Source organism: Podarcis filfolensis (assembly GCF_964270895.1).
Source record: "Podarcis filfolensis genome assembly, chromosome: 15".
NCBI lineage: Eukaryota > Metazoa > Chordata > Lepidosauria > Squamata > Lacertidae > Podarcis > Podarcis filfolensis.
The window spans coordinates 23,781,595-23,804,183 of NC_139618.1; the positions used below are offsets into that span (position 1 = coordinate 23,781,595).

At 46.5% G+C, this 22,589-nt stretch overlaps 1 protein-coding gene across 7 annotated transcripts in view; it reads left to right on the forward strand.

Moving 5' to 3' along the window:
* NECTIN1 (nectin cell adhesion molecule 1) overlaps positions 1-22,589 on the forward strand; it is a 186,609-nt gene that overhangs the window by 87,048 nt on the left and 76,972 nt on the right. For 5 of the 7 annotated variants that reach the window (XM_083588729.1, XM_083588727.1, XM_083588728.1 and 2 more), the window contains exons 2-6: positions 8,255-8,605; positions 12,087-12,389; positions 13,190-13,307; positions 18,744-18,773; positions 21,349-21,500. In XM_083588729.1, the coding sequence (XP_083444855.1) occupies positions 8,255-8,605; positions 12,087-12,389; positions 13,190-13,307; positions 18,744-18,773; positions 21,349-21,500 (954 nt within the window). The remainder of the gene's footprint in view (positions 1-8,254; positions 8,606-12,086; positions 12,390-13,189; positions 13,308-18,743; positions 18,774-21,348; positions 21,501-22,589) is intronic. The other 2 variants (XM_083588731.1, XM_083588730.1) reach the window with 1 other exon arrangement.

Here is a 22,589-nt window from a genome sequence, read left to right on the forward strand (position 1 = left end):
TATGCAAGTGGTTCAATTTAAAGTCATGGGGTGAAAATATTGCTACATTGATTGGAGGTCTAGCCTGCATTTATTTCGCAGCTAAATCACATTCTGATTGAGACAAATGGCAGCACTAATATACAGTGGTACCTCGGGTTAAGAACTTAATTCGTTCTGGAGGTCCGTTCTTAACCCAAAACTGTTCTTAACCTGAATCACCACTTTAGCTAATGAGGCCTCCTGCTGCCGCCGTGCCACAGGAGCACGATTTCTGTTCTCATCCTGAAGGCAAAGTTCTTAACCCGAGGTACTATTTTTGGGTTAGCGGAGTCTGTAACCTGAAGGGTATGTAACCCGAGGTACCACTCTGTGTGTGTGTGTGTGTGTACATGAGTGTTTGGGGAAAGGGGTCTGCTAGTGTCTCAGGGTCTTGGGGAAGCATTCAGGCTGCATCTGTGTTAGAGAGAGGTATTTTTCCAGAGATCACTAACCAGCAGCCCATCCAGTTCCAATGCATCTCTTTGGCCATCTGGAGGAGCACTCGGTTGGGAAAGCTCTAACCAAATTTCTTTCTTTCTCCGCCTCTTCATTTCAGCAGCCGTTCAGAATGGCAAGGCTTTTGTCACAACCCTTTGCAATGTAACCCTGTGTCCTGTCAGAAAACACAGTTTTTAATGCCCAACCAGTATGGGTTTGGGGACAGGAATATACCCAGATCCAGACCTTTTAGCAACTTGGTTGACACGGCAGGCACCAAAGCCCACTGGCGATTTCTTGGGATAGAAAGTATCCCATTCCAATGTATCCCAGCTACCATCTGGAAGAAGAAGGGTTTGCCTTGATATATTCTGATATTGTAGAACAAGCCAGGGAGTGGGGCAATCAGTGCTGGCCTACCTCACAGGGTTGTGGTAAGCTGGGGAAAATGACACCGGGCTTCACAGAGCCTTGCTCACTGAAATGGGCCTATTCATTGCATCTTGAAGGCAAACTACAGTTATTAAAATATGAGTTGTGTACTTTAATTTGTAATCTAAATGTTCCCCCCCCCCCATGCACACAAATTTTATTACATTGTCCACTGAGGCACCCAGCCATTTTAAATTGTCTGGAGAAAAGGGAGGTAAGAAAGTTTGAGAAATGTTTGTTAGTGCTGGTTTAATTCAAAAATTCATGGTGTCCCTGTGGCCATTTGAACAGAATACAAATGATCAAGCCTTAAGCTGTTCCCAGTGTGAATCCTATGCAGAGTAGACCCATTGAAATTAATCAGCATGACGAACTTAGGCCCATTAATTACTGGAACTACTATGCCAAGTAGCATTTAGTTGGACACAGTCCCTAGTCATAAATGTCTCTCCACTGTTGCCCTGAGCTGGAAGGCCAGTTTTCCTGCAGACAGGCTGGCCTATCCCAAGATTACGAGCCAGAACTTCCTGGGCCTACCAGGGACTGTAGACTCTTTCTGAGTCACCTCTTGAACGAGAACACAAGTTGGAAACCTCCCGACATAAGGCAGTTTCGTATCATTATCTCCGGGTGACTGAAGCCTCAAGTGATAACTTTGCATGTATGAACGAGCCATCCCAGATCTAATAGATGGAACTTTCGTATTTCTTCGGAGAGCTGCCTTCACCCGGGGTGATCTGTCTGGACTGTGGGTGGGTAGATACAGAACCAAAAATGGGTGGAGCACAATTTGATTTCTCTCTCCCTCTGCCGACTCCTTTTCTCACTTATCACCCCTTTCTCTCCCCCCCCCCACACACTTCCTTGCTGCTTGCATGGAATTAGGCTGAGGGCCACATTAAATCATGCTAGGGCCACATCCAGCCATTGGGCTGCAGGTTGCCCACTCCTGCTTTAAGCAGAAAGTGTTTGGGTGGGTGAAAGGTGATATCTGTACCTGCCAGTCACCAAATGTGGAGGAATTGAGAGATGTGTGTGTTCATGTGGGAATTGGTTGTGTGGGTTGGTTACCTGTACCATAAGTCAGGGTGTGTGCCCCAGGAGGGCACTATCATAGGGACCTATGAAACATCTGCTGAATCAGACCAGGGTCCAGCATCTTGTTCTTACAGTGGCCAACAAGAAACCTGTATGAAGCCTGCAAGCAGGACAGAAGCATAACAGCACTCTCTCCTTCAGCTTCCAGTAAATAGTATTCAGAGTCTTTGCAGCCATGCCAAAGGTTTTGTTGCATTCAAAGTTTGGGGGGATGCCCTCAAAGCTCTTACCACCATCAAGAATCCCCTCCCCCAAGACCTGAGACTTACCTGGGGCCCCATCAGAGAAAGGAGGTGGGCACCTACCAGTTCTTACAGAGCATCATTCCTCCATCTTGCTCTGCTCTGCTCCAGGTCAATCACTAAACCCTTGGGGGACTGGGGCAGTAGTTGCAGCCCTTGGCATTGAAAGAGGGGTGTTCACTTTTGCAAGCACCCCTGGGCGATGGCTTGTGAAATTCCATACCAGAAAGAGGTTCCTCCAAGCCTTTGCCAGGGTGCTAGTTAAACAGCCAGTTTTGTTCTTAGCCTTTTCCCCAGAATGTTCTGGAAAACGCCAAGATTCCTCAGAAGCTTATCAGGGGTACCATGCAGCAAGATCAGAAAGGGAGCACAAGATTTCCTGCTACCCACTACAGATCTTCCACAGCGCTCAGTCATAGGGGCGTGTTGTAAGATGAAATCTCATTTCACATGGGGTGGTGGCAATCCAGCCCAACAGGCCGGTCTGGTGTGTCACACGGATTCAACATGTGCTCAGACAAACGCCCCAGAATCCTTTGCAACGGGGGGGGGGGGGCTTCTGCAGCAGGTGTGTGACAGTCTCTCTGCCAAGATGCTGTTGTGTTGAGAAGAGATGTAAAAAATCACCACCTGAGAAGGGCAAAGAACGACAATGGCAAGGGTTTTGTTTCGTGTTTGCTGAGCCCCGCATTCGTGGTCGGCCCTACTGTTAGGTAAAGTGAGGTGGCTGCTTCAGGTGGCAGGTGCCAAGTGGTAGTTCCCGCCTCTCCTCCCGAGACTCCCCAGTATGAACATATCAGAGTGCACAAGGTATTCCTCATGGATAAAAACAGAAAAAGAAGGAAGAAACGGAGTATGAACAAATCCACAGGATCTGCTCCTGCCCCAGTTCTTTGGGTTTGTTGTACCCAAATCGTGGACCCTACTGGAGTAGGAGGCAGGCAGCATAGCACCATAGATTGTGTTTGGTCTACTTATTGATCTGATTTGAAATGTTCTTTTAAAGCAGAAGGTGGGAAGCCTGTAACCCTCCAGATGTTTTTCAATTCCACCTCCCATCAGATCCAGCACAGCAAACGGGCAGGAATTCAGTCGTACCTTAGTTGATGAATGCCTTGTGAGTTGAACGTTTTGGCTCCCCAATGTCGCAAACCCGGAAGTGAGTGTTCTGGTTCGCGAACGTTCTTTGGAACCCAAATATCTGATGCAGCTTCCAATTGGCTGCAGGAGCTTCCTGCAGCAAAAATCGGAAGCCACACCTTTGTTTCTGAACATTTTGGAAGTTGAACGGACTTCTGGAATGGATTCCGTTTGACTTCTGTGGTACGATTGTAGTGGAAATTAGAGGTAGTCCAACAGCACGTAGAGGGCTACAGGTTCTCTGCTCCTGCTTTGACATCAATTCTGCACATATTCAGGACCTTGACTTGGGGCAGGAGGAGAGATGCACTTTCCGCTCCGTGTCAAGCAGCAAAATACATTGGCTCTGACCTGCTCCTGCGAGCAAGAGCTACTGCCTTCCTCTCATTGTATGGAGCAATCATTCCTTTCCAGTGCTGCGTTCCCACTCTGACGGCCTCTCTAGCCTTCCTTCCCATGTCCCTCATGGAAATGACCATAGCTCAGTGATAGATGATCTACTTCCCACACAGAAGGTCCCAGCTTCAGTCCCCAACATCTCCACGGAGGGCTGGGAATGTTCCTTGTCTGAGTGCAGCAACCAGTCACTGTGCACATTACTGAGCTGGAGAGGCTGAAGCTCTGACTCGGAACAAGGCAGATTCTTACATTCCTATTTTAAAGAAGCCTTTATTGAAAACAATGAGGACTAGAATCTTATTTGATTTTTTAGGGAAGGGCCATGGCTCACTGGGAAAGGAACTGCTTTGTATGGAAAACGCCCCAGGTTCAGTCCCCGAATTTTGCAGGTAGGGCTGGCAATGCCCCCTGCCTGAAACCCTGGAGAACAGCTGCCCGTCATCGAAGGCAATTCTGAGTTAGACAGACCAGTGCTGTGACTCAGGATATAAGGTGGCTCTCCTCTGTTCTAATCACTCTTCATTCTCTTTCATGCTTTGCATGAACCACTGTTCTTTGGCCTCCTCTCCCCAGGCTTCCCATTTCTCGAATGACCCGTTTTTCCAGTTTTCTGCTACACTTTCACCACCCGTCCTCTGCACCTCTACCCTGCTCTCTTTTTTTTCTTTTTTCTTTTTTGCTTTGAATATAAATACCAGCTATATAATTATTGGAGTGTTCTCTCTAAACACACAGATTAAGGAGAGACACAGCAGCAATTTTGCATGTGTGTGTGGGGGGGGTGTATGTGAAGCTGGATTTAAATGTTGCTCATCTTGTAAGATACTTCCCTCTTTCTTGGTGGAAGGGAAAGGTATTACCTGAGATGGAGTACAGACAATGTTTTAAAAAGCTGAGTCAGCCATTGTTGGTCTTCAGCGGGAGAAATGAAACATTCCAAGGTCCACAGTTGGAGAATATACATTCACGATGACCGAGGGAAAAGGTTGCAAAATGGTGGCAAGCTTTGGAGTTCTGCAGAAGTCTTTGCCAGGCGACATATTACACCAGATAATCTCACAGGGCGATCTTAGGCCAGTTGCCATCTCTCAGCCTAACCATCCTCGCAGGGTTGTTGTGAGGATGAAAGTGGGAGGGGGAGATCCATGTGTACCACCTTGAGCTCCTTGGAGGAAAAGAGGGGTGGGGGTTGATGTAAATGTGATAAAAGAAAATGAAAGCTGGTTAGAGTGTGGTGCTGATCCTTGTATGGAACACCTGCCATGTTCCTGCATTGCAGGGGGTTGGACTAGATGAACCACTTGGTCCCTTCCAACTCTACGATGCTATTATTATTATTATTATTATTATTATTATTATTATTATTATTATTATTTATACCCCGCCCATCTGGCTGGGCTTCCCCAGCCACTCTGGGCTGCTTCCAACAAAATATTAAAATACAGTAATGCATCAAACATTAAAAGCTTCCCTAAACAGGGCTGCCTTCAGATGTCTTCTAAAAGTCTGGTAGTTGTTGTTCTCTGACATCTGGTGGGAGGGCGTTCCACAGGGCGGGTGCCACTACCAAGAAGGCCCTCTGCCTGGTGCCCTGTAACTTGGCTTCTTGCAGTGAGGGAAGCACCAGAAGGCCCTCAGCGCCGGGTAGCACGAAGGGGGTGGAGACACTCCTTCAGATATACTGGACCAAGGCCGTTTAGGGCTTTAATCCTATGATGGGGAACCCAATGCTCCCCAGAGGTTGTTGGATTCCAACTCCCAGTGAACCTAATGGTTAGGGGGTCATGGGGGTTGTAGTCCAGCAACACTGAAGGACCACAAGTTCTCCACCTCTGTGTGGTGCAAGGAGAGGGCTATTGGTGGCTGCTAGCCATGGTGATTTGGCTCTGCCTTCACGGTCGGAGGCAGCAGGGCTTCTGAATGCCAGTTGCTGGGAAGCGCAGGAGGGGAAAGGGCTCTTGTGTTCATATCCTGCACACAGGCTTCCCACAGGCACCTGGTTCACAACTGTGAGAACAGGAGGCTGGACTAGATGTCTTGTTGGCCTAATCCAGCTGGTTCTTCTGAACGTAACATAGATAAGGCCAACCTCAATGAAAAAACTACAAGGCAGCAAGCCAGCTCTTGTAGCCATGAGGCCAGCTTGTTGACTTGCTCCTCTTCAAGTTGGAGAGCAAATATCTGCTAGGGGGCTGCCAAACGTCTTGCTTGCACCCCAAGGATTAAGAAGTCACAGTCGCTCCCCATTTTTGAAAGCATGAAGCCCAGCTGTTAGCCAGATCTGTCTTCATGCCTTAAGCAAAGCACGCAGGCAGAGAGAAGAAACAACGAGAAACACAGCAGTCTTTATTTTTATTCCCAAAGACAGAGGTTAATTTTGGATTCGGGAAAGGGTTTAATCATGTTGTATCACTAGTGGCTGGAGAGAATGTAATTCTAAAAAATGCAAACCTGATGTTCCCCTTTCAGTAGAGGAGTCCATGAATAAGGAACGCACACCCGCTTCCAAAATGCTATGTGCATGTGTAATTAATTGGTTAATTGACTATAAATCATGTAGTTAGTCAAAGTTCGGTTGCAATCATCAACACTAGAAAGCAAGTCCTGTCAAACACAGTGAGACTTTGGATAGCATGATCTCCCCCCCCCCCCTCCACCAGTGGGTGACAACCTCCCTATATATCTACATCTCTGTCTGCGGAGACCTAGATAGATATTCTATATGCTGTATAAATTATGCAAATCAAACGCATTTGCATGATTTCCCCCACAAACACACACACATTTTGCATGATTCACTCTGCAATATTTGCTACCTTGCGTCATTCATTCTGCCGTCCTGCTAGTCGCAGGGAGGGGCACGGAGCTGCATAGGGCACTGAATCTCTAACCCCCTGAACCCTGGGAATCTTCCAAGATCTGCCAGGCACTGCAGTTGTACACGCACACATGCACTTATCCTTGCAGCCTTAAGAGCCAGGAAAAGGTAGAAACACAGCCATCAGAATTAGCAGCCATTGATAGCCTTGTCCTCCATTAATTTGTCTCATCCTCTTTCAAAGCCATCAATATTTTAAAGCGGTCTGTTGTAAAGATGGCATTCCATGTGTGCTTATTCCGCACGATCTCTTGCCACTTCATTACTCAATGCAGGGGGGGATTCACATCTGCATACACCCTCTCTTCCTTTCTCATCACCATTTTTCAACTCTCACAGCCCAACAACTGAAGCTGTGCAGTGATGTGGCTGAAAGGTGAGGAGACTGGAGTCCTGGCAGCAGTATCAGAGCTGGGCTGGCTCAGTCACACATGCCAGCTGCCACTTAACACTGCAGTCAATACGCTCTAAACATACATGTGTGGACCAGCTTATATAGATACAGTGGTACCTCAGGTTAAGTACTTAATTTGTTCCAGAGGTCTGTTCTTAACCTGAAACTGTTCTTAACCTGAAGCACCACTTTAGCTAATGGGGCCTCCTGCTGCTCCCGCGCCGCCGGAGCACGATTTCTGTTCTCATCCTGAAACAAAGTTCTTAACCCGAGGTACTATTTCTGGGTTAGCGGAGTCTGTAACCTGAAGCGTCTGTAACCTGAAGCATATGTAACCTGAGGTACCACTGCATGTTTATGCCAGGCTGGTAGAGTCACCCATCTGATCTAGAAAGGGTGGGAAACCTCAACCCTCAAAGCCAAGTACCATCCTCTGAGCCTCTGTCTCTGGCATTTGGGACTTTCCTTGCAACACAAACCCAAGGCCACACCCCTCACACACACACCCTGCTTTGCACACACCCTCCTTGGGTCTTAGCTGGGATGTGTCCATCAACTCTGGCAATGCCTCTTACATGTCAGGATGGAGGATATGGGAGTGTGTGTCGTCTACTGTATAAAGATGAAAATTGCATTTGTGGCACTGCCCACCTTTTCCTCTGTCCCCACCTGCCAGTGGCATGTGGCCCTCTGAAGGTTGCCTAGAACGGAACATGGCCCTTCAGCCAAAAGCAGTTTCCCATTCCCTTGAAGTATGGCCACTCGGTGGCCTTAGCCATCTCTTCCAGGCAAGCAGGAGGGCAATTTGACAGACGTTTCCTGTCTCCCATTTTTAGGCGCAAGTGAGCAGCACAGTTTTATGTACCACAGGGCAGGCAAATCTGAAGGCGAAACATAGTGGGACTATTTGCGTGGCTTTCCTCTCCTCCAGCCAGCTCCGTCGCAGGCTCAGGAAACTCAAATGCACTTGTTTAACTGTTGGGAAGGGGAAATTATGTCCCATAGTCAATTTCTCTCTCTCTCTCTCTCCAATTTATCTGCGGAGCTGTGAGCCATATTTAGCTGGGCTTGCGCAAACCTGCTGCTTCCAAGCTACAAGCAGAGAGAATTAATTGGGACAAACGGTGCGCTGGAATCCCAGCAACAAGGACCATTTCTTATCACTCTGCAACTGACTCCTCTTCCCCCGCCTCCCTTCTGCTCTCATTGCAGGCCTCTGGGCTCAGATGGTGCTTGTCAACGACACGGTCTCCGGGTACATTGGGACTGACGTGAACCTGCACTGCACCTTGACCAACCCCAGCCTCGGCATGAAGATCACCCAGGTCACCTGGCAGAAGGCCACCAATGGCTCCAAGCAGAACGTGGCCATCTCCAACCCCGTCATGGGCATTTCCATCCTGCCCCCGTACAAGGACCGGATGGTATTTCGAAACTCCTCCACCAGGGATGGGACCATCCAGCTGTCACGCCTCAAGCTGGAGGATGAAGGCGTTTACATCTGCGAGTTTGCAACATTCCCCGATGGCAATCGGGAGAATCAGCTCAACCTCACTGTGTTGGGTAAGTCGGCTTTGCTGCCTTCCAAACAACTAGTGGTCCTTCTGCCCTCCTGTCTGAGCAAACAGCGTCTCAGGTTTTACATACTGGTCCCGTAACACTAATGGCTTGAGTAGGAGCAGAGGTTTGGGAGCCAGGCTCCCTAGTGAGCTTGAGAGGGAAAGCCTAGTCTATTTCTCCCACCTCTCCTCTCCTTCCCTTCAGGGGATGGTGAGGTTACGGTCATCATCCAGCCACCATTGCTGAGGGACAGCAGAAGAAGCAGAGGCAAGGATTACCCTTGATCACCTGGGTGCAGAACTTCCATACCCCACTCTCTGCAGAATTCCAGCCCAAGTCCTTAGGAAATGATTGTTCTCTTCCCTGGTCTGCTGAGGTAAAACGAGAAGGCAAATTTTAAATTTGCCATCAATGATGCTCACCCCTCACCCTATTTTTGGAGAGAACTTGGAGGTCCTGCAAAATGGAGCAGAACCATTCTCCAATTCGGAGTGAGGGCAAGAGCTATTTATCTCTCCCTCTGATGTGGCTTCATATTGTCATCCCATAGCCACATCTGATTGGTTAGGTAGTGCCGTGATTTCACCGCACTGCCTATATCATCCCTTATTGGTTGAATTGTGTATTTAGCAAGAAGAAAACTCCTTTTGGATAGAGATAGATAGATAGATGATATATAGATAGATGATAGATAGATAGATAGACAGATGATAGACAAAAAGTTCTACTGAAACAGCACCTGTAGAATATAGGGAATAAATTGAGAAATTACAGTGGTGCCTCGCAAGACGAAATTAATTCGTTCTGTGAGTTTCTTCGTCTTGCGAATTTTTCGTCTTGCGAAGCACGGAACTGCACCTCTTCAAGCAATGCGCCCGGTTTTAAGAAAAAGGAAACAAATTCGCAAGACGTTTTCGTCTTGCGAAGCAAGCCCATAGGGAAATTCGTCTTGTGAAGCAACTCTAAAAACGAAAAACTCTTTTGTCTTGCGAGTTTTTCGTCTTCCGAGGCATTCGTCTTGCGAGGTACCACTGTATATGAAAAAGGCTAGTTTTGCAGGACCTAGTTTGGGGACCTTGGAAAATGTTGCTTTTTTGCATGAAAACTGTTGATCTTCAAAACTTTGGCTCAGCCTTTATCATAGAAGATTCTGAGTATCATATTCTGCATTTACCCAGAGTCCTGCTTTGTTCTCAGTTTAAAGCAAAGGTGAAGACCCTTTGGCCCTCCAGTTAGACTACACCTCCCATCATCCCTGACCATTGCTATGTGGGCTTGGTGCTGATGGGAGCTGGAGTACAAAATCACCTGGGGGGGGGCACAGGTTGCTCATTCCTGTGCTGATGAGTTAATTTTTCCTCATCCGCACCAGCAAGCCTATGCTCAGAAGCTAAGGCATGCCCTCCCTCTTGCCTTTCCCCGAGGACCCATTCCACTGGGACAGCCCCGTGCATCAGGTCAGCTTGAAATGAAATCTCCTAACCTTGTACCCACAGCAACGAGTGAAATATGGCAAGCCCCCCTGCAGCTTCCTTGAACGTTTCTCTCTCCCTCTGTTGCAAACTGCCTTCAGTCCCCTTCCACTGGAACAGCATCCTTGAACCAGAGAGAACAAACTATTAGATTCTGGACTGATGCTGGGCATGGGGGCGGGGAGTGGTTCTGTGCCCAGATACCAAATGTCCTGTGGGATTCTGTTCTGTGTTCTCCTTCCTGGTGATGATTGCCTTTGTGATGATAATGACGATGCCATCAGTGTGCAAAGGATGCATTTTAGAGTTGCATCCTTGGCGTAGACAGGTTGCTGTCTCGCTTATTCCACTGTATTCTTGGATAAGGATTGGTTGTAGTGACCTGTTTTCCAAGGGTGTGGCAAAGCTTTGAAAACGGTGCTCCTTTGGGAGCCTTTCCCTTTGATGTCCCAAAATGGATTTCAGAAGGAAGTTGGGAAGCATCATCTTTGGCTTCCTTTGTGTCTGAGGTTTTTTTGGAGAGGATGTGGCTCTGGAGCCAAGCCCTGTCACCGAGTCTTTCTCTCTCCCCTCCTGCTTCAGTGCATTTCCATTATCAAAGCTCCAAAGATTCCAGAAGATTCCATTATCAAAGCTCCAAAAGTCTTATGCAGGCATAGGCAAACTCCAGCCCTCCAGATGTTTGGGACTACGATTCCCATCATCCCTGACCACTAGTCCTGTTAGCTAGGGATGATGGGAATTGTAGTCCCAAACATCTGGAGGACCGGAGTTTGACTATACCTGGTCTTATGTATGGCTGAAGGTACAATGGGTAGTTGTCATATTACCAATTTATTGATTAAAGGAGATAAGATATCTTTATTCTTCCCATTCATCCGTATCAGTCTCTTGGCCACCATTAGAATCCATTTTTGTTATCCTGTTGTTAACTTCCATACAACAGGCATATAGTTCAGAAGAATATTCTCCGCTGAAAGTTTTAGCTTTTTCGGTACAGCCCTACTTATACAGTCCAGCACGAAACTTAGGAAGGCGTAGACTTTGTTTGGCTAAATATGATAACATTTAGGATGAGTTTCTACAGAATGTAGTAGGCTATTAATATCTACATATGTATTAGGATAATAACATCAAAAATATCCATGTAATAATGTATGGGAGTATACAGTCAAACCTCAGCTCCCAAACGCCTCCATTTTGGAATGTCTCCAGCACACTGGAGATCTTTCGTCACAATATTTTCACATTGCTGCATTTGTGTCCAAACCCATAAGGGACTAGAAACTTGCTTTTTTTTTTTTCTTAAGTGGAGCAACAAGTGAAACAATAGAAGTTGGCAAAATTATGCATGGCATGGAGAAAGTGGACAAAGAAAGATTTTTCTCCCTGTCTCTTAACCCTAGAACTCGTGGGACATCCCATGAAACTGAGCATTGGAGTTTCAGGGCAGATAAAAGAAAGGATGTTTTTGTGCAGGACATGGTTAAACTATGGAACTCACTCCCATAGTAGGAAGGGATGGCCATCAGCTGGCTACAAGCCACGATGGATATACTCTGCCTCCATAGTCCAAGGCAGCAACACTTCTGAATAGCACTTGGTGGAAACTGCAGGAGGTCAGAGGGCTCTTATGTTTGGGTTCTGCATGAGAGTTTCCTGCAGGCCACTGTGAAAGCAGGACGCCAAACTAGACGACCCACTGGCCTGATCCAGCAGTCTCTTCTTACATTCTTACGAAAGGTGGAATTCTGATAAATATTGACACTGCAATAGAGCACAACACTTGTGTTCAGTGTCCACAGAATGGTGTTTGGTGTTTGTGTTTTGCAGAAGGCCAGGGAAGCTAGTGTATTCTGATGAATCAGCGAAGCCACTTTGATTTCGAACCCCTTGTATGTCTCAGCAGGAGATTAACCCCAAGGGCTGACCAAACAGCTCACAGCACGCGCTAGTAACCTCAAAGACTCTCCCCTCTTGTCTAACCTTCTCGCCTCCTGCCTTCTCCTCAGCCAAACCGACAAACCGGATGCAGGCCACCACAAGCCTGCTCATTGCCAAGGCCGGCATGACGGAGAAGATTGTGGTCGCCACCTGCACCTCCTCCAATGGGAAGCCCCCCAGCACCGTGTCCTGGGAAACCAAGCTGAAAGGGGTGGCGGAATATCAAGAGATCCGCAACCCCAACGGCACCTTCACCGTGGTCAGCCAGTACCGCCTCTTGCCAAGCCGGGAGGCCCATCGGCAGCAACTGACATGCGTGGTCAACTACCAGCTGGATCGCTTCACTGACAGCATGACCCTCAACGTGCTGTGTAAGTGAGAGAGGCAGGGAGGCCGGCCTGGGCGAGAGGTTCCTGCATTGCAGAGGGTTGGACTAGATGACTCTCACGGTCCCTTCCAGCTCCATAAATCTGAGATGCTGTTGTTCGTTCTTCAGCAGCGGAGCTGGTATCTTGAAGAGGCTTGTGGCCCCTGAGACTTTCGACTTTCCCTGGGACAGAACAGGGGTGGATTTGGATGTGGGGGAGCAGTTGTAGGGCATTTTCCTTTTAAAAGTCAGGGTTCCTCTGTGAGAATGAATGAGTGAAGGTGTAACAGCACCCCTGAACTTGTGAAGAGGGCTTTTCTCCCACCCCGAGTTACCATCTATAATGCAAAGGAAAGTCCAAATCTTATTTGTTTGTTGTATTCATGGCCAACCATTTCTCCCAAGGAGTTCAAGGTGGCGTTCATGGTTCTCCCCCTCTTTCATTTAATCCCTACAACAACCCTGTGGGGTAGGCTAGGCTGAGAGGCAGTGACTGACCCTAGGTCAGGGCCAAGGGGGGATTTGAACCCTGGTCTCCCAAATCCTAGTCCAACACTTTAACCACTGCACCACACTAGATCTGCAGCATGCCCCAGAGCTGAGCTATGAGACAAAGGTGAGCCAGAGTGAATATTAATGGCCTTTTGTTCCCCTCCCTCGTCCACATCTTTGTACCTCTCTTTTCATCCCTCTCTCCTTTCTTCTCTTCCGCTCTCCCTTCCTCTCCTCTCCTCTCCTCTCTCACCTGTCTGCCCTTCACAACTCCCTCCCGTTCTGCTGTCATTCCTGTTCCTCTCCTCACAGACGAGCCCGAAGTGAGGATCGATGGCTTTGATGGCAACTGGTACCTCAACCGGAAAGATGTGAAGCTGACATGTATCTCTGATGCCAACCCTCCTGCCACCTCATACCAGTGGAAGCTGTAAGTAGCCGCCTACAGGGTCCCTTTTGACTTGACTTCCCTCCAACTCCAAATGCAGAGCGATCCTCGACTGGGCAGGAGGGAGACTTCTTTCTGCTGAGAGCATCGCACCTTTGCTCCCAAATCTTACGGAACTGATGGGATGGTCAATGTGGAACTAGGCAGTACCACTCCAGGTTTTTCAGATTACAAGAATGTGTTTTGTGTGTGACGTAACTGAGTTATCTCCTATACTGGCCAAATGCCTAACATGTAGAAAGCTGTCATATCAAGAAAGAGGCAAATTAGCATAACCTTCTCCCTGAAGTGCGACTTTACTTTGTGTAAGCATTTTTTTTAAATTCTTTCATTCATTTATATTCCTTTTTTGAGTCCCCATGCCGACAATACCCCCATGAGTGCCTTGCCCATAGAAAGCTAGCATATCAAGGAGGTGACAGTCTAGCCTAGCCTTCTTCCTGATGTGCTGCTTTACTCCTTGCAAGCATTTCATTCATTCATTCATTCATATCCTGTCATGTCAGTCCTCATGTCCAGTCTGAATTAATGCAGCCCAAACGCCTCAGAGAAATCCAGGCCTGGCTGTAACGGGCCGTGATGATTTGACCTGTGCTAAGTCACCCCTTCCAAAATAACAACAAAAATGACATTAAACCCTTGCGGCCACAGGAAAACCCACCCGAACACACCAGATTTCAAAGCAGCAACTGCATATATTCCATATGAGTGGACAGAAAGTAGATCAGGACCTACCATTCAACCACTGGATTATTTGTTGCAGATTGAAACACATTTCTGACTCAAAATCATTTAACAATAGCAATGAGAGACAACAGCACCCCCCCAAAAAAAAGATTGTGAGAATCTCTGTTTCAGTAGCTCTGATGCAGATGTGTGCTTGCAGAAGCAAGTCACCCCACCCCAGTCACTGCGTCTGCTCTCTATGCAGCTGGGTTTGGTTGGTGTCCCCCAAAGTTCTAGTAATATGGTACATCCCACAAGCCTGTCCATGTGACATCCTCAGGTGCCCCTTGCTCCCCCCCTCCCCCGGCACTCTCCTCTTTATATAATGCTCCTTCATCTTTGTTCTGTAATGAAGGCTCTGCTGAGGAGGTCAGTTTCCACCTAGATGAGCATCCCTGACTGGGCATATGTGGAGAGGGAAAGGCGGCTGCTGCTCTGTGTGTGTGTGTGTGTGTGTGTGTGTGTGTGTGTGTGTGTGTGTTACAGGCAAGGCAGATTTGATCAGCAGCCGGGTGACTCACAAGCCTGATCACCTGGGATGACCCGGATGGAGCCAGGCAGGCGAGTAGATGGCCTAGTTCTCACAAACAGCAGAGGAGGAGGTAATCCTGTGTCTGGACTGTACAGATTCTAGCTGCAGCTTGCAGGACTCCTTTGGCTCCTCCATATATAAAAAGCTAGCATGCCAGAGGAGAAGGGCTACAGCCTAGCCTTCTCCCTGACATACCAAATGTCCATGTGCAGGGGTTGTTTATTTTCTTGTTTGCTTCTTGTTTAAATGCAGTCATATGACCTCCCACGTGCAGTCGGAAGTGGGTACAGTCTAGGGCTGGGTCAGAAGGCAGATCAAGATCAACTGGTAGTAGAGATCTACTGACATGCAATAGATTATTAAGGATTTCCTGACCCACTGTTTTCCAGTTGGCTAAAAAACATTGCCACCACCCTCAGTGAGGCAGCTGAAAACAACAGTCAGAGGAAAACCAGGAGTGGATTTTTGGTTTGGAAGGACTGGTACTGATCATGCATTTCTGGATTGTGCATCTGCACCAGAGACAACTCACAACCTGTGTCCACCTGCTTGAGCCACTGCTTTACACCTAACTCCAATTGGTGGACCTTGGGGGTTCTAGTAAAAAAAATAGCCTGCTCACCCCTACTAGCCTAGGCATAGGTTGGCCACCATCTGTTGCATAGGAACTCTCTTAAAGCTCAGATTGACATTCAGTTGCCATTTCTCTCTTGGCCCCTAGCACAAATTTATTTACAGTATTTTTTAGTTATTTCATAAGATTTATATATCACTTGATTGTAGGGGGAAAACTCAAGGTGGTTTGCAAAGAAGATGAAACAGTAAAACTGTCGCTGAAAAAAATTACAACCATAATTTAAAACATACAAAAAGTTAAAACCATAATAGAATAGACTCAATACCCAAGGGGTATTTGAAGGTGGAAAGACAGTGACCACCAACCAATGGGGTTCTCCTCCCCAAAGGAGAACTCCACTCCCCAAAAAAGCTAGACTGCCCTCTGCAGCCTGTGTTATTGTTGTCATTTTGAGGGGGTGAGTTTTGGCCCAGTCTTGCAAATACTTTCCACCTGTGTGTTAAGTACAGCTGTGCTGGAGTGCAGAAGAAGCTGCTTTCCACTCACCCACCCAATTGGCATGTGTTTCTTTTTGCTCAGGAAAGGGTTTGTCAGCATTTATCCCTGTGTTCATCCTGGTCTTATGGGCTCCCTTAAAAAGCATTTTTGATCGACAGAGCCTATAGGAACCACTGCCTTGACTAATAAGCAATGCTGCTAGTTCTTCCCCTTCCAGGTTCCATTGTTTCAGTGAAATGGATTCAACCTCTTTCTGAGTTCCAGTTTTTTTGCTGAATAAAATAAAAGATCAAGGCATGGACCAAAGCCACTGGGAAGAGAGAAGGATCAATGCAGATAGAATGATAGAGTGAGAGAGAGAAATTGCTAAAATGAGACAAAGAAAATCCTGATAGTATGAGCTTTTATTCACCCAAGCTTTGCCAGTGGGAATATAGGCATAACAATGGTGTTTCTGGAATAAAAAGCTTGACTTTCATCTCCCTGATCAAATCTCTCTGGCAGGGATGGGGGTACCTTATTCATCCTGAGGGCCACAGTCCTTTCTGGGAAACCTTCCAAGGGCCATATGCCAGTGATGGGTAAAGCCAGAGGTAAAAGTGGGTGGGCAAAGAATGTAAATTTTACCTTTGTACACCCTACTGGCTTCTACACACATTCCCACGCCCCTCTCACTCCTGCAGCCAGACAAAGCAAGAGGCATTCTCAGACCCCCCCCCCCAAGGACACATTCCAGCCAGGCAGAAACCTCTTAAAAGAGGCTGCAGAGCTGAACCACTGTTTTCTGCCACTGACAGGTCCACTCCCCAGATCAAAATGCTTCATTTCTTTTTTGAAATAATTTTTATTTGATTTATACAAATTCATTCACACAAAGAGTATTATCACAAATATTAAACTTTACCCAAGATTCTTGTGTATCTCAAGATTCCCTCCTTCCCTCCGTGGGTTCTTTAACTAACGTTTTAAACTGGATATTGTCAGTCTATCTGGTTTGTCATCCTCCATAGCAGGCTTCCTCAAACTTGGCCCTCCAGATGTTTTTGGCCTACAACTCCCATGATCCCTAGCTAGCAGGACCAGTGGTCAGAGATGATGGGAATTGTAGTCTCAAAACATCCGGAGGGCCGAGTTTGAGGAAGCCTGCTCCATAGTATCCAAAATCTATGCATCATTGCAAGAGTCACGTAAAGCCTGCCAAAGAGTTCAAATGTTTACAGTGGTCTTTCAAGTACATTATATATTTATCCCATTCTTTGTTGAAGTTTTGATCCTCCTGATTTCTAATTTTCCCAGTTAAACTTGCCATCTCTGCATGGTCCAAAAATTTTATCTGCCAGTCCACCCTAGTAGGTATCTTGTCGTCTTTCCAACTCTGGGCAAGAAGCATCCTTCCAAAATGCTTCATTTCTACCTTAGCTGAAAGAGAAGAAAGTGGAAGAAGGTATTTGAGATGTGCATTTTACGGAGCCGGCAGAATCTGTTCCCGTTTAGGCTCCAGGCCAAATTGCACCATGGTGCCAACTAAGCTACAGAGTCATGTAATCAACTAGTTGTTTCCCTGTCCTCAGCTCTTCATTTTGAACTAGGCATTTTGTGTCGCTGAGAAAGATGGGTGTCCATTGTTACAAATGTCCCTTTGAGTTAACTGGGTGTAATGTTAAATGGGTATCAAACCTCAGCTTTCTGCTCAGTATGAAAATATTTTGAGTCCCCCAATTTTTGTGTGTGTGTGTGTGTGTGTGTGTGAGAGAGAGAGAGAGAGAGAGAGAGAGAGAGAGAGAGGTGGTAAGTTGGGAGATATCAGGAATCTCCACCATTCAGAGTTTTCAAGCTTAGTACTCAAGCTGTGTGGACTGAAGTAGAGGCAGACAGCACATGTGTGCTAAGTATGCAGAAGGGCAATTCCTGGGTCCCTTGTTAATTTCGCTTGAAGGATTGAGTTCCCATTCAGCCGGCAAACTTGTTTTCAATGTTGGGTGCTGCCTTGCCAAGAGGCTTATTTCTTAGAAGTGTGGAACGAGAGTTATGTGGTACCTCGTAACTGTGCCAGCTCTGCAGATCGAAATGGTCACATGGGCCTATATGAGGGTAAGGTGATCTCACAAGCAAACCACCCCCCCAAGATGTTAAGGGCTTTATGCACCAAGTGTAACACCTTAAATTTGGCCCGGTAGTGAAATGGCAATCGGTGTAGACCTCTGAGCAAAGCTGTTATAAATGCAGACAGGGTCTCGCTTTCTGCGCTAACTGCAATTCCCCAGTCAAGCACAGGGGAAGTCCCAAACAAAGCGCATGGCAGTAGTCAAAGCCTGAAGTAGCCAATGCACGAACTATTATAAGATAGTTCTGAATGTTAAGTGATGGAGGAGAGGTGGCTGCAGCGCAGGAAGAGAAGTGAGAGAAAGAGAGATTAAACGTATGAGAGCCGGGGGCAGGGAGGGTGAAGGACTGTGGGACAAGCTTAGAAAGCGGGGAAATATAGGTGTGATGGGAAACGGGGAGGGTTGAATGTCCCACAAGTGTGAATAGCTGTGAGGCATCTTCAAGGGGTGAACCTGAGAACATTGTGCTCATGGAAGATGGTGCATTGCTTGGCTACAAATTCATTTATAAGCCAGCATGGGTATTATCCCAATATGGAGATGTTAAAACTGGTAGCCAAATGGTAGAAAGTATAAGTCATGGGGGTAGGGGCAGAGGCCCAGGCAGAGGGCCTTCTCGGTAGTGGCGCCCGCCCTGTGGAACGCCCTCCCACCAGATGTCAAAGAGAAAAATAACTACCAAACTTTTAGAAGACATCTAAAGGCCGCCCTGTTTAGGGAAGCTTTTAATGTTTAATAGGTTGTTGTGTTTTGGTGTTTTGTTGGAAGCCGCCCAGAGTGGCTGGGGGGACCCAGCCAGATGGGCGGGGTATAAATAATAAATTATTATTATTATTATTATTATTATTATTATTATTATTATTATTATTATTATTATTATTATTACTGGGGTGGGGTGGGCTAGCTCCCTCTTTTCTCATTTGTCTGGTGCACAGTATTAATAAGCAAATCTTTACCAAAGTGTTCCTTTTTTCTTTCAGGGTCCCATTGCCTAATGTAGGTAGGAATAGGTGAGCAGGCCATCACATTTCCTATGGACTAGTAACTTGTGGGCTTCTTTGCACGACTGATGCTGGGCATCTTCTGCCCTTTAGCCATTCAGAATTTGACTCTGATCTTCCCTTTTGCTCTGCACAGAAGTGCGCCCTCATCTTTCAAGAGTTGCGCAACACACTGTCATGGCTTGGCTTGGGTTATAAACGCCTCTGTCATCTCTGGGTCTTTAACTATATAGAGCTTTGCTTTTATGCATGCTAACGTAGTCATAGACAAAATTCTAACTTTTCCTGTTTATATACTACTTGTGGATTACTGTTGGTGCTTTGGAGGGGAAGGTGAGGATAGAAGAATTTCCTGTATTGTCAAATAGGAATTTTCATTCTACTAAATTGCTCCATTGGTCCAAGGCTGCCTACTCTGAATGGCAGTGGTTCTTGCAGGTCTTGGGCAGAGAGAGGTGTTTGCCACCATCAGCTACCTGAGATTTTTCTGGGGCTGAACCTGGGTCCTTGTACACGCAAAACATGCACTCTGCCGCTGAGCTTTTGGGTGATCCAATTACTTTAGCTAAAGTAATTGCTTTACCTTGTACCGGTAATTAAAAATGAGCAAGCTGCATTATTCTTTCCCTGCATGTATACATGCAGTTATGGTTATGTTTGTTTGCTCCATGACTTTCCAAAACAGTTTGGGATTAATTCATCAATGAGTTGCTGGCCTTTGATTCCAGGATAACAACAACAACAACAACATTGCAGTCACCTTCCACAAACGTCTCTCAAACCATGTGCAATAAAAACAATTAAAAACGACATAGAAAGCAATAGGAGATAAATTTTAAAACAATACAAAATGGACACCCGTGGCAAAGACCCATTCACCCAGCTGAGAAAACCCATCAGAACAAAAATGCCTTCAGTTCTTTCTGGAAAATGCAGAGAGTGGCTGTCTGTCGTATGTCGACAGGGATGCTGTTCTACAAAACAGGGGCAAGGGAACTAAAAGCCTTGCTCTGAGTTGCCATGTTTTATTGCTTGATAGGTTGGGGGGAAACCCATCAGGGTAGAGATAAGACTGATTTTGCTAGCATGGAAGTGAGGCAAATTGAAAATATTGCTACAGGGTTAAGAAATGGCCCCAGTTGCCAGATTCAGCATCTCAGTTTTTTTGTGTGTTTTGTTTTTTTAATAAATCCAAGTTTCCAGCCCCTGGAAACTTTGGAGGTAGATCTAAAAGGGTGTAGCCAGTATTTCCAGCTGACGGGACAAGGCATCAGTTTCCAACTGGTGGGGCTTTAGCACCAACTTAGCTCTTTGCCCAGTCTAGCAAAAGCAGAATAAATTATGCAATGACCACAGTTATAATCTGCATAATTTATTGATGTTGCATACTTCGCAGAATTCAAGCTATTGCCCTGAGATCCCACCCCCACCCCTTCACACACACCACCCAGCTCTCTTCTGAGATGGCCATGGCTTGGGAAAAGGTGTCGGGTGGAGTATTTAGTGACACAGCATCTTTTTTTAACGCAAAGAATGTCCTGGATTTGGTCCCCAGCACCTCCAGTTAAACAAATAAATCATCACAATAATTTTCTTAAAACCATTGCAAAAGTACAAAGAAGAAGAAAAAAACAGACAGATGGTAAATCTGTCCTATAAAATGATCCATGGTGCCTTGACATAAATTGTCTCCCGATGCAAAGCATCACTTGACAGGATTGTAGGTGGCCAAACTGGGAAAGACCTCTCTCTCACTCTCTCTCACTCTCTCGCGCACTCTCTTTCTCTCTCTCTCTGGCTATCTCACTATCTCTCTTTCTTTCAGCACCGGAAACCTTATTGAGAGTCAGAACATTGTCTGATGGGTGGGATAAAATTATTATTATTATTATTATTATTATTATTATTATTATTATTATTATTAGTCCATCTAAGTCAGTGTTGTCTCCAGGGTTCCAAGTTCTGCAGATCTTACCCCATGCCCCTATTGCTCCCAAAATCAAAACCCTGATTGAAGATGGGGAGGGAGGGGTTCAGGTACAATTGTAAATTCATATTTCATTTTTATCCCACCCTTCAAGGAACTCATGGTGATGTAGATAGTTCCCTCTCACCAAGTTTATCCTCACAACAACCCTGGTAGGTAGGCTAGGCCAAGAAAGGATGGCTAACCCAAGGTCACTCTCTGAGCTCTGTGGCTCAAACCCTACAGCTACTTGGTTGTCGTTCCACTACTCTGACCACAACCTGCTACCATTACTTTTCAGGTATTATTCCCCCCCACACACACACATAAGGGGCAGTCAGTGAACACGAACTCACTCACTCCATGAAGTGGGCCTTATTGTATAAGGGCAGTTTTACATACCCTAAAGTAGAGAAGATGTTGGATTTGGAAGGTAGTAGGCAATGAAGGTTTTTGCAAGAAAATTGGGTTGTAGAACAGATGGACTTGAACCTGGACTAGGTGGGCTCAGACAGATGGGCTTGGATAGTCCTATAACAGCTCCAGGGAATTAGCCAGGATCCACTGGCTACAGGAAAGAACTTTCTCCCTAACCGTTTGGTCTTCCTTTTGCGACAGACTGAACGGATCGCTTCCCGACAACGTGGAGGTTCAGAACAGCACGTTGTTCTTCAAGGGGCCCGTCACCTACAGCCTGGCAGGGACGTACGTCTGCGAGGCCACCAACACCATCGGGACGCGGTCTGGCCAGGTGGAAGTTAACGTGACAGGTAGGAACCCCTTGAAAGGCAGCCTCTGTTTGCTCAAAGCGCCCGCGTTGTGGGAGGAAAGTGTAAGCAAGTTGCACAGCGTTATTTTTTCCCCTGCCTCGCTGTCGCTTGACAGATCTCCCACCCTTTCCTCTCAGGGCAGAACCAAGCTGGCGGGGGATCCCCGGTGCTTCTTTCGCCATGCTCAAAGAAGTGCGTCCCAAAGGAAAGCTGTCTTGCTGGAATCACTTGTTTCATCTCCTCTCTTTGCGCTTCCCCCTCCTTTTGTTCGCTGGTACTTTGTTCCCCCTTGTTTTCCTTTCTACGTCTGGTTCAAACAAAGCACGAGAGCATCAGAGCTGTGCTCTAAAGTGAAAGAGGCACAAAAGGAGATGTCACAAAGGGGTGGCAAAAAAAGAAATGTGTCCCACTGAGGTTGCACTTATTTGCAAAGCACTAAGGAACAGAGGGCATACGCTATAGAAATTCTCTTGTTTGGTCTCAGTAGGTTTGTTTTGGGGTTATTGGCGTGTGTGTGGATTTTTTTCATTTTATTTTTAAGTTCTGAGCAAATTGTCTGTCCATGTCCCTACCCAGCCCGTTTTCTACTGTGTGACTTGTCTGCACTGTTTTTAAGGAGTATTGATCAAACAAAGTCCATGACGAGAAATCATAGAGATGAACCACTCCTCTAAGCTTCAGAAGGAAGTGGTGAGACTGGCAGGTGAGGCATTGAGGAAGTGATGTCATATGACAATGTGAGAAGTTATGAGAGGAGGGGGGAATGCTGCAGAATAAGGGAAGGTGTTGGGTTGGCCCAGAGGAAATGATGTCTGTTCTTGTTGGTACTGCAAGGAGAGGAAATGACATCACACAGGAATAATCAACCAATGGCAGTATCTGCACCATAAAGGAATAGCTGGGTGATTGGAGAGTAAAGAAACACCATCCATTTCCAATGTCCTTCTGTTTGGTGGCAGAACAGGCTTTCAAAGGGTGAACAGAACAGTGTGGTTTCCCATCTCCAAAAAATCCTGAAGATTATCCAGATTCCAGGCTTTCCTTTTGCTTCCCAGGCAGTCTGGCTCATAATGATAAGCTATTTTTATT